Source organism: Cheilinus undulatus, linkage group 2, assembly GCF_018320785.1.
Source record: "Cheilinus undulatus linkage group 2, ASM1832078v1, whole genome shotgun sequence".
NCBI classification, from domain to species: domain Eukaryota; kingdom Metazoa; phylum Chordata; class Actinopteri; order Labriformes; family Labridae; genus Cheilinus; species Cheilinus undulatus.
In genome coordinates this window covers 35,335,617-35,348,421 of record NC_054866.1, presented here as the reverse complement: position 1 = coordinate 35,348,421, position 12,805 = coordinate 35,335,617, and the positions used below count along the sequence as shown (strand labels likewise).

Below are 12,805 nucleotides of genomic sequence, written 5' to 3'. Positions count from 1 at the left end.
TCATTGGTCTGTGGATATGACAACAAACTATGGTAAGCGTTAATTACCTGATCTGGCTTTTGGTGTTACTGAACATCAGCAGGAATCACTGCTTCTTCATTTCTCTAACAAACCTCAATTCTACAAAACAGAACATAGTGATTTGGAAATTCTTTTCAACCTATATTCAATTAAGTATTATACAAAAACATGTTGAGTAATGTTCAGACTAATAAAATGTATTGTTTTCTTGAGAATTTTCCAATAGTGAATTCTATGCTTGCAATATGTCTAAAATTGTTAGGACAAGGTTATAAAGATACTGGGAGAGAGTATAAAGGGTGCACTTCTGAAAGGCTCTATCATTCACAATCAATGATTGTGTGAAATTCTCCACTTTGTGAAAGACTGAATAGGTTTTTACGAACAATCTTCCTCAATGTGCAGTTGCATGAAATTAAGAGATTTCAGAACCTACAGTCCATAATATCAAAAGATTAAGCAAATTTCAAGCCCTCAGGTGGCACTGCATTGAAAACATTGATCTGTGATGGATATTACAACATGGGCTTGGGAAAACCATTGTCAGCTAACAAAGTATGGCACTGCATCTACAAATTGTATTGTACAAAGTGAAAGCCATGTCTAAACACATCAAGAAGTGCCACCAACCTTTCTGGGCCTGAGCTTATTTGAGACTGGCTGATCTAAAGTGGAAAAGTGTACTGTGGTGTGATGAGTCCAATTGTTTTTTTTTTTTTTTTTTTTTTTTTTTTTTTGGCTATTGATCCCTCTGGGCTAAAGAGGGCAAGGACCCTTAAGAGATCGTTATCAATGCATAATTCAAAAGCCAGCCTCTGTGATGGTGTGGGGGTGTGTTAGTGCCCATAGCATGGGTAAGTTGCACATCTGTGAAGAAACCGTTAATACTGCCAGGTACATCAAGGATTTGATTCACTGCTTCCATCCAGATTAGGTTTTATTTTCATTGTCCAAATTTTCACCAAATATGCTGTATAAAATGCAGGCTGATTGGCTGGATGTCACGTAAGTACCAGCCAATCAACACTGAAGTCTGGGTACCACTGACTAAGAGAACATGTGACATTAATTCCTGTTTTCCTGCTTCTACTGTGATGCTCTGTGCCGTTTCTCATGCTGATAGAGCTAGGTCTAAACTGTTTATTTTCTTTCATTTTTAGATCATGCTATTTTACTTCTGCCACATCAAGAACATTCTTGATAGCATAATAAATGCATACCAGTTCCAAGTAATAGTTACAGGTCTCATGAACTACTTATAATCTGTATTGTAACAGCCTTCAAGAAACAATATCAGCTAGCCCCTAATCCAAACGACATCTCTTTCACTAAGACAATGCCAAGCCACATTCTGCACACATTACAACGACATGGCTTTGCCCTAAAAGAGTGTGTGCTTGCCAGCAAGCAGTCCAGACCTGTCTCCTATAGAAACAGCAGGGCACATTATGAAGCACAAAATACAATAACAGAAACACTGTTGAGCAACTTAGGATGTACATCAAGCACAAATGGGGAAGGATTCCACTTTCAGTACTTCCACAGTTTGTGTCTTCAGTCCTAGGATGCCTACTAAGTGTTGTTTAGAAAAAAAAGGTGATACACACTTCTGTCCCAACTTTTTTGGAGCATGTTGCAGGAATCAAAGTCAGTATTTGTGTATACTTCCAAGAAAAAAATGAAGTTTATCAGTTTGAACATTAAATAACTTGCTCTCATGCTGTATTCAATCAAATATAGGTTGAAAAGAAATCCATTTCACAATGTCCCAACTCTTTTGGAATCTGGTTTGTATATTAGGTTATTATAGCTAAAGTCTGAGAAGAAAGTAGACTTCAGGCTCTGATGCAGATGGGTTAGAGTCAGCAGTTGGAAGAGAGTCATCAGTATAGTAGCGATCTCCATACTGATCCCCTTTCCCATAACGTAACGACGTACAAGCCCCTTCAGGAAGTCCCCTATCCTCCAGCTGACCAAAGTAGCCTGCTATGTAGGAACCAGTAGAGTGTCTGTTAACTGGTGGATTCTGTGAGGCTGGTTTATTCCTCAATACCACCCCACCTATGCTAGTAGTGCTGTTGACCATTGCACCTGCCCGAGGCTTGAGAGCCTCTTGCTGTCTTTCACGGGCCCGGCTGTTGATGTGACGCACTCGGCTTTGGCTCCGAGAGGAAAGCCGGCGGGTGAGGAGTGGCGGGGAATCATCTATGTGTCTAGGAACAACTGAAGCAATACTTGTTTCCTCTGGCTGTGGGAATTTGGCATCCTGGCACAACTGAGGGGTCTGAGATCTATCCCTGTTACTGTCACTGTCATCCCCCTCCAGACTGACCAGTTTACGGAGCTGTTCTGTGAGGGGGTCACAAGACTGGGATTGGAGGGTAACTTCACCCATTGCGCCAAATCTCTTTTGCTTCCTCATGTTGGGGGTTATGAAACTTCGACTAATAATGTGGTATTTGCCCTGGAAGTTGCATGATATGTCCTCTGAGGTTAGGTCTCCCAGGGACTTGGACTTGCATGGGCTGGGGGCTGTGGATTCTGTAGTGTTAGACTGGGGTTTTAATGAGAAAGGGCCTAAATTTGAGCTCAGGGAAACTCTGGATTCAGGCTGTGGCTGGTGCCTATTGATTAGGGAAGTCTTTTTGTCCCATGACTTTGTTGGGGTGTATGATTTGGTAGGACTTTGGCAGTGTGGCTGGATGCTTTGAGGAACTGAAGGCTCTGATGGGGGTGTAAAGCATTCATAGTCTGGTAAGCTGTATACTGCTTCAGAGTCTGTAGAAGGGGAGTACAGGCCTCTGTCCTTACAGGCATTTGTAGACACGGTAGATTGTAGAGGAAGGCTATCAGAAGATGCGAACCCATTGTGGAAGCATCTCTCTTGCTCCCTCTCCATCTGTTTATATCCAAGCCTATCTTGGAAAGACCTGCTTAGGTTCTGGCTGCCAGTGTAGCAACCATGTTGTCTGTAAGAGCTGATGAAGTCTCTGTTATTGTTCACTGGCTCAGAATTGCTCTGAGGGGCAGAGTAGCTGCTCTGATGCAGTGGACTAGGTTTTGAAGGATGGGAGTTGATGTTTCTGTGGAAAGGAGAAGGATTATGGGAGTGGCTCAGGTGTTGGTGGTTGCTGGATTGCTGATAGGAAGGTTGATGCATTGGGGAGGGACATGGTGATAATGCGTGCAATGGGAACTGTTGTTTAGGATCATGGTATGATGAATGCTGCTGTTGCTGGGAGTAGTTGGGAGTGGACTCGTGGTTTTGGTAAATGGCATGCCGTTTTGTTGGACTTAAAGGCCCTTCCCATTGGCTTCCATGTCTTGGGGAGGTCAGAAGCGTATCCAGTGGATCTTCATCAACATTAATTTCCACTTCGTTAAAAGCATTTCCAGCTGGGTGATAAACAAACTGGTTTATGGAAGAGTTGGCATACCTTTTAGAATTGTCTTGTGCTGGGGGGTCATATACTTCCTCATAAATGCTCTCCTCAATGTCTTCACATTGGTCCCTTCTTCTGTGGCCATCCCAGCCCACACTGATATTGGGCATTTTATCTGATCGGTGGGCAACCTTTGTTGGAGAGGACCCCAAGCTGCTTGACGGAGTGCTGTCCATAGTGTCTGCCTGGACATGCACGGTCTGTTTCCTCAGGTTATAGACTGAAACTGGCAACAGCACCTCTTCATCCAGTATGGTGTACACCTCCTCCAGCTCTGATGTTTCAGGGCTGGAAAACAAGGTTGATGTAGGTGCATTTCCTGGAGACATCTTACATGGTGAAGCAATCTCATAGGTTGCATGATTTGTCTTTTGAACGACTTTTCGGGGACTTGTTAAGGGTTTCTTGGTTGGCGATACAGTGTTGGTCTTTAGAGGAGATCTTAAATCTTCTGGCAAAGGGGTGGAAACGTGAGATAGAGCTGTGTGGTCATCTTGGTCAGTTGTGCTTTCAAACTGGCCAATCAGAGCAGAAATAGAGCCGCATGTGTCTTGCTCATTGCCCAAGGACACTGCATCTATAAGTCTGGAGATAGTGCTCTCATGCAAAGAGGTGGGACTCCTTAGATCGAAACTTCTATTGACAGGGGACAAGGGGGCTACAGAAGAGGGGGCAGAGGAGGAGGAGGAGGAGGAGACAGAAGGTGCAACTGTGAAGGTTGTACTGTTAGATGATGTTTCTGGTTTATCTGATCTCAAAAGGCTGTTCGTCATGGGTGGTATGAAACAGTCTTTCTCTGTTCCTGTGGAGATGATCATGGATTTGCTGACTTCATTGCCTTTTGACTGGTAATTAGCATAATCCTCTTCCCTTTTCACTTCTCCTCCACCAATAACCAGATATGATGTCTCATCTGATGGGCCAAATTCTTTATTTGTGTTGGAGTATGTCTTAGAAGGGGAAGACATGCTTGGTTCAATACACAGAGACAATTCGATGAAAGGGTCCATTGAGGAAGACCTCGGCCTGTTGAAAGGGAAACCTCCTGTGAAAAAAGACCATTGGACAAAAAGATTAGTCAAGACTGCGTTATAAAGTGTAACCTTATACCATTTAATGTAGAATACCAAGCCAACCAACAATAAAATGACAACAATTAACGGTCCAGCCAATACAATGCGATAACAATACACAGACAAATGGATCACCAAGTACGACTGTGAAGGGAAAGCTGAAAAATGAGGCCGTGAAAGTTAAAATAAAGGTAAAATCCATGTTTGCGGACATCAGGTTAGGAAAGAGATGGTCAAATGGGATTGGTTTGGTCAAATGGGATCAAATGACACAAATATATTTCTGAGACCACTTTATAACAGAATACACTGGGTGGACGCAATACTGATATGTTTTTGAACGATGCAACCTTCAGACAATAGGTATTTTGGATTACCTGTGGGTACATCCTAGTCAGTTCTCTACTATAGAGAAGCACAACAGATGAAGATGGGACAGAAAAGGCATGTTAAGGTAACGTGGTGAGTAGGCTGTAGTCTCTTGGTTCACATGGTAACATTACTGTACACGAGTTTTAGATAACTGAAGCAGGGTAAGTAAGACAGAGAAGAATTTAACATATGACATTACACAATATATTTTATTACAGAAAGTAGCAGTACTGCCATATGTTTCAGTTACATTACTTGAACAATACAACATAGAACAACATAGCAATTGCGACAGTTGTTAATGCCCTAATAATGTTGGAGGTTGGCATGTGTTAGTATTCCTAAATTAATCTTTAAACATGTAATGTCAGTGAAACTAGAATGGATATTTTTCTGCATATTAGAATATTAATGCAATTCTTTCAAGACAGTCTGGCTAGAGACCATAAATTTCTGGCAGCCACTCTCATATTCTGATCATCCAAGATGCTATCTCTGTCAGGATGCATATACACGCTAAAACTTTTGAAATTGAATTGGATTGAACTTCAGTTTAGGATTAGTGTAAGAGTTAGGATCCCAAAGTTAAAAATCCAAAACCTGACCTGCAAGGCCTGATTACAAACCGTTTGACAGAGCTGAGTAAACAGTCTGCTTACAGTAAAAAGCTTTTCCTCTATAAAACATTCTAACGCTGCAAGGGCAGGTTATGCAGCTTTGTAGCTGCAAAACTACGTAGATAACAGAGCTATATAGCTAAAGTGAAGTTCAAAAAGCTGTGTGGCCTTCATATCTTTGTTATCGGCGTAGCTAAGTTAGCTTCAGCTAAATTTGCTAAAGTTCATCTTGCTAGTGCTAACCTAGCTACAGACAACAGAGCTAACGTAGCTAAAACCAACCTCACAAAGCAGCTATGTCTGCTACGTAGGTACATTAGCTTTAGCTACATTTTCTGAAGCTCACATTGATGAAGCTAACTTAGCTTAAGATAACAGCACTATGTAGCTAATTTAGCTAAAGCTAAGCTCACAAAGCAGCTATGTAAGCTATGTAGGTATTGCTATGTATCTATGTAGCTATTTTAGCTTTAGTTACATTTTCTAAAGCTCACATTGCTAAAACTGACTACATTGGCTTATGTAGTAATGCAAATTATGTAGCTAGCATAGCTATTTTAACTTTAGCTGAAGTGAACAAAACAAAAGTGAGCTACCGTTCACTTATCGACTTCTAAAATGGGTCAATATACAATTTAATCCCAGATTAGAACTCCAACCTTTTTCTCTGTTTTATTTATGAAATGTTTTTTAGTCTGTAATGTTTGTGGTGTGGTTATTTCATAAATGTAACTGCCAGACTTTGTTTACAAATAAAGGTTAATTAAAAAAAAATCTAAAACTGGAAATATGTCCTACCAACATATTATGACACCTCAGTTCTGACAGACACGGCATCTCAGATGATTGGTTTGTGAGAATGGGCATCAGAAATTAGAGGTCTGCAGCCAGAACACTCTCCATTCTTTCGTAAGGTTAAAATGAAAGATACCCACCAACAACAGTGTCTGCACCCATATCCTGCTGTTCCTTGTCTGGGGAGCAGATGGATAGCTGCCCTTGAAGAAGCCTGTCTAAAGGCATGGACATAGGTCTGTGGATGAGGGGGGCTCTGGTCTGGGAACGCTTCTCCCCTTCATCTTTTCCTGACATGCCCTCTCCTCCTTCTTCAGCACCTGTGCCATTTTTTTGGTCTGATATCGAAGCCACTGACTCTGACAATGCCATCTTCGTCTTCTTGCGCCCCTTTGCAGGGGCACTGGCCGTGCGCCGCAGGAGGTGATCACTGATGGAGCGTTTCCGAAGGCCACCAGTGTTGGTATCCACAGAGGACTTGGAAGAACGGTTGAACAGACCCCGGATACCTCGCAGCTGAGAACCCTGAGAGTCAGGACAAAAGAATGTGAAGTTAAAGTGTGCTGAAAAAGGATTTTAGAAAGAGGGGAAGAGATCAGAATTCAGATGGAGATGGAACAAAAACATTCTCGCACATGAAAGTTAAAGTCAAGGGTTAATTGTCTGAAGGAAATCAGTGCCATGTATTGAGCTTAGTTTACAGTTAATGTGGCAACTGCATGCTTTTACAGGCTTAACCAATAGATGGCACACTTAGGCTTCCTCCATAGTGAACAATCTTCCAGGGGTTGTTCTGGGTTATGCACTCATGCTTACATAGCAAATTATGCTTTATTTGATGAAGTGAAACAGTGAAGTGAGACAAGAGCAAAAGTCAAAAGAAAATTAATGAATAAATATGACAGGCAAAACAAATCTGTGATTTATTCCTTCAATTTCACACACAACAACTTCACTGTAGATGCTTCATAGCATAACACAAACTGCACTTCTGCACCATGCATTGCTTCTCATGCAGCACCACACAGAGCCAACAGGATACCTTATTAGTTCCTAGAAAGTGCATTATGGTAAAGCTGGGGTTCAGGACTAGAGGGCTCCACTAGAAAGACAGAGGGTCAAAGGAGCTCAGCTTAGATGCTTTAACACATTGAGAAATTACAATCTTTTCTCCGTTTACCTTCTAATAAAATTCATTTGATAAAAGATACCCACTTGGAAAAAAATGAAACAATACCAAGCTTTAAAAGCTTCAAAGCACTTACCTTCCCATAGACATCATGCACTGACACATGCACAAAGATGGAAGCCTCAGTCAGCCCCTCCAAGAACACATGTCTGTAACCTGTTGTTAGGAGTGAAGAAAAAAGCATTTGAGTTGCAGAATGAATGACTGAGTGAGCCAGTGAGAGATAGCAGCTTTATTCAGACTTGTGATTGTGCATCAGTCGCCAGAGGACAGGGCACAAGGAGTACAGATCCAACTCTGATGGATGTCAACAATGAAAGAAACCAGAAAAGCTACACATGCTACAGTATACAAATCAAGCAAACAGGTTCACTGGACATAAACTACGTGCCCTAAAGCCACAGCACTGCCAAAGCCACAAGCATAATGGTGCATATGATTTAGTTTATTATAATTGTGACTCCCATCTGTCTTGTGTGGATGAATGTGAACAAGTGAAAGACTTCACAAACCAGGCATCAAGCTGCTGACGGCAACTGTCCGCTGACCAATGAAGTCCCGTCCAATTGGGTCGTGGTCCCAGACCAGGAAACGCACCAGTGCTACTTCAGCCATATGAAGTGTAAATGACAGCGTCTCTTCCCAGACTGGATTAAAACCTGGAAAATAAAATACAATAAAATAAAAACAAAACACATTTATTATTAAAATGATGGTTCAATAACCTCCTAAGACCCTGCATGTGCATACGAGGACAAAACATGTTGGTTTTTCTACAACAGAGAAATAATTTATGAGATAATTGCAATGAATGTTCATTGCAGTTCTAATTTTCTTGGAATGTTGGGAAAATCTGCTCTGAAATTTTCAGGAATTTTTATGGAAATTTTAGGGTTTAGCTTGTATATTTTGGGAGTTTTACTTGGTAATTTTCAAGTATTTTTTAATGAAAATTCCGAGGATATATTTGGAGAGTTTCATCGGAACTTTTGGGGAAAATTTGGTAGAACTTTTGTCACTTTCATATGAATTTGGGAAAATTGTAATATGTTAAGGGAATTTTGTAAATTTTAAGGCATTTTCATGATGTTTTGGGGAATTTTATTTAAATTTTTTTTGGGGGGGGGTTACTTTGAAAATTTTACATATTTTTATGTAAATTTGGTGAATTTATCTGTATTTTTTGGAAATTTGATTGGGAATTTAGAGCAGGGATGTCGAGATTTTTCATTGAAATTTCAGGGAATTGGTTTGGATGCTTGGAGGAATTTTCTATCATTTTCATAGACTCTTGGGAAAAGAACTTAAAATTTTGTGAAGAATTTTGGGAAATTTGCTTGAAAAATTCCCGGAATTTACATGGAACTTTTGGGGATGTTCTTTTCTGAATGTTTAGGCTTTATGAAAAAGTTTGGGGAATATTTGAAAAAAAAATGTTGGGGTAATTTTTATGGGATATGTAAAAAACATACAGTGCTTAACAAATTTATTAGACCACCACCCAAAGTAAGGTTTATGCCACAGCTGTCCTAAATTAACAGAGTTGGTAATTACCAAAATCATTTTTTACGTTTCTGCAAAGAAGCTCTTTAATGAAATGATATTTCAATGTTAAAATCTAATTATTATTGTTATCCATGAATTTTCAAATTTACTGATTTACAAAAAACTGAAAAAATAGTATAGCACATTATTATTTCTTGATTAATATGTCAAATTATAGTGATTTACTTGCATTCCTGAACAGAAAAAAATATTTTTAGTGGTTGAATGTTATACTTGATTAATTTCTGTCTTCTCAGAGAAGCCCAGTGAGCCGGCTCGAATTTGTGTATAAAAAGGTGAATTCAGTTTGAAATCCCTCATTCCTGTTCAAAATGGTAAATGTGCGGAGCTCACTGAAAATGAAAGAGTCTGCATTAAAGCACTTCCAGATGCAGCTGAGGCATAAACCTTACTTTGGGTGGTGGTCTAATAAATTTGTTAAGCACTGTATATTTAGGAATATTCACAGAAATGTTAGATCCTTTTTGCGAAATTTGGGGAATTTGTGTGGATCATAGAAAGGAAATTTTACAGAAAACATTTCATTTAAACAAATTCCCTTTCAAAGACAATGCTGACCTTTTAAACTTATCAGAACAGACTAGTCCCAAATTAGTGAGAGTAACTAAAAATGCATTCAAACAAAACTGAATATACTGAATATATACAATATATGCACAACAATTAGTTTTTCTCTTATTGTATGATATTAAGGTTTTAAAATGAACATTTTTTTTTATTTTATTGTACACAGCATTTACCCAAACTGTTCAACTTTCAGCTTCTCATTTTAGTGTGTCAATTGCAGAAAATGAAGACTGGTATAGAAAATAAAAATGCTGTTTTTCTGGCTCTGAATAAATACTGCAACAAAAAAATCCTATTTAGGTTAAATGAGTTCAGAAATCATTGTTTGGTGGAATCCTTTTGATGTGGTCTCATATTTTTTGTTAAATCAGTGTTTACACATGCATGAGAGCCCCTCCATTTCAGCTCTACTGCATATCAAACAAGCATGAGATATTGATTTGTTAATCATAGGCAGGAATTTAAAAACTTTTGTTTTACATTTTTGTTCCAAATTTGGCAGAACATCCCCCAGTATTTTAGAGTGAGCAGTTAGCAAGCCAGGAGAGCTTGGCTCCCCTTTAGCAAAGCAGGATTTGTGAAAGTTTGGGTAGTCGCTAAATACTGATATTACTGTACTGATAGTTGTTTTTTTGACAACTGTTTGTAGGCTGTCGAGATTTTGTATGGTGTATATATATATTCATATATATATATATATATATATATATATATATATATATATATATATATATATATATATGTAATTTTTTTTAATTCATTTATTTATTTTCCCCCACACATCCATTAATTAAGGTAGCAAACATGTTTGTATTTGCCTACCTATCTGTAACTGGGAACGCCCAAACTGAGTCAATACCGTGCATATAAACACAAAATATTACCTCAGTTTTGTTATAGTCAAGAAATTTTCTGAAAAACATTTCATTACATACACAAGTTACTACATCTATTTATTTCTTATGTATTAATTAGTAGCCCCCACCATTCCATACAAAGTTAAATCTCCCTGAAAGTAGTGTTGTGGTTTGCACACTGCCCAGATTGCCTGCATGCAACATCAAATCATGATTCCTTACTTAAAACATCAGTAAAGCAACTTTGTATTCTTGTAAGTAGTTGTATGATAATAAATAGCACCATTGTTTTCTTTACCAGTAGTCATTTCAAACAACAGAACACCATAATGGGAATACTTAATTTGGCAGTAAGGAGAAATATTTGTGATTTTATTTTTTTAAAGCACAAACCTATGATTGGTAGAATCAGAGAAACAGTATTTTGCAGTGGCCTTATTCATGTCTGTAAATGCATTTACAGTATTTACAATAAAACTAGAAAAAAAATAAGTGTTGATTTTTCAGATGAAGGATTTCATGGTTCGATGCCCTGCGCACTAATCTGATAATACTGTTGAGCTCCCAGTTCTCAATAACCTTTCCCAGGGGAAGCTTTTACCCTCCTCCTGCAGCATGCCCTCATCTGTGGAGACATGTTAGGGGTGACACAATCAGACCTTTCATTCTGCTTCTTTTATGCCTCTAATTAATTAATCTGACTTTTGATCCCTGCAGTGCTCTACAGCCTAAGGAAAGTAGCATCTGTTATTGTTTACTTCATCAGATTTTATCAGAGTATGCAGTAATCTTTGGAAATGTAAATGCATGTGGTAGAGTGCCTAAAAAAAGAATTCACCCCCTCAGATGTTTCACCCTTTTATTGATTTAAAAATAAATTATGGTTTCTACAAAGTAATGTCAATTAAACAAAAAAGGTCAAATAAGTGATTGCATAAATATTCCCCCCTTTAAAGTGACTGACCTAATTCAGCAGAGGTCCAGCCAGTTGGTGCTAATAGTCTCACAACTAGTGAAATTAGGATCACCTTAGTGTTGTGATGTGTCAAATGATTGCAGCGTAAAGACACCTCTGACTGGAAGGTCCAGTCACTAGTTGATCAGTATTCCTGGCTACCATTACACCATGAAGACAAAAGAACAATTCAAGCAACTGAAAGAAAAGGTTATTAAAAAAAAAATCTGAGGCACTGAACATCCCCTGGAGTTCAGTTAAATCCATCATTAGGAAATGGAAGTAATATGGCACATGTAAATATGTCTAGATCAGTCCGGCCTCAAAAACTGAGTGACTGTGCAAGAAGGAGACTAGTAAAAGAGGCCACCCAGACCCCTATGACTAATCTGAAGGAGTCACAAGCTTCAGCAGCTGAGATGGGAGAGACTCTGCATACAGTAGCTTTTCCCCAGGTTCTTCACCAGTCAAAGCTTAATGGGAAAGTGTAAAAGAGAAAGCAACTTTTGAAGAAAACTAATATTGAATCTCAACTAGAGTTCGCCAGACTCCATGGTCAACTGGAAGAGAGCTCTATTGCCTGATGAGACTGAAATGGGCCATGAGACAAGACGCTATGTGTGGTGGATGCAGACACCAAACACTGGACATCATCACAAACACACCACTGTGAAGCGTTGGTGGCAGCATCATGCTGTTGGGATGCTTTCCTGGCAGCTGGCTGTGAAAGGCTTGTAAAGTTAAAATGAGTATGGCAAAGTATTGGAAAATCCTGGAGGATAATGTTATTCAGTCTGCAAGGGAACTACTGCTTAAGATAGCGTAAAGCAAAAGCTACACAGAAATGGTTTATAGACAACAAGGTGGATGTTCTGGAGTGGCCAAGTCAAAGCCCAGACCTCAGTCTAATAGAGAATTTGTGGCTGGACTTGAAAAGGGCTGTTCACGCCTGATTCCCACAGCTCGAACAGTTTTGCAAAGAAGAATGAGTAAAATTGCACTATCCACAGGTGCAAGCCTGATTGAGACATATCCTCACAGACTCATTGTTATGATTGCAGCCAAAGGTGCATCCACCAAATACTGACTTGAAGGTGGTGAATATTTATGCAGTCACATATATTTGTTTATTTGACATTACTTTGTAGAGATCTGTTTTCACTTGACATTAAATATGTTTTTTGTTGTTGTTTCGTCAAAAAAGCCAAATTATATTGATCATATTTGTATTTATAAAACCAATAAAAGGGTAACATACAAGAAGGTGAATATCAGCAACCATTATTAACATTAAAACATTTAACAATTATTATTAATATAGTATCTTTTGAACGTGCAATTATTGATTTT

The 12,805-nt window shown here is 38.9% G+C and overlaps 1 protein-coding gene across 1 annotated transcript in view; it reads right to left on the bottom strand.

Annotated features, from left to right (window-relative positions):
• Positions 1-727: 727 nt before the first annotated feature.
• Positions 728-12,805, bottom strand: part of plch1 (phospholipase C, eta 1) — a 117,165-nt gene continuing 105,087 nt past the window's right edge. Inside the window, exons 20-24 of the mRNA XM_041796034.1 lie at positions 8,023-8,169; positions 7,587-7,666; positions 7,364-7,423; positions 6,462-6,846; positions 728-4,509 (exon numbers count right to left, since the gene is read on the bottom strand). Coding sequence (XP_041651968.1) covers positions 1,832-4,509; positions 6,462-6,846; positions 7,364-7,423; positions 7,587-7,666; positions 8,023-8,169 — 3,350 coding nt within the window. The 3' untranslated portion in view covers positions 728-1,831. The remainder of the gene's footprint in view (positions 4,510-6,461; positions 6,847-7,363; positions 7,424-7,586; positions 7,667-8,022; positions 8,170-12,805) is intronic.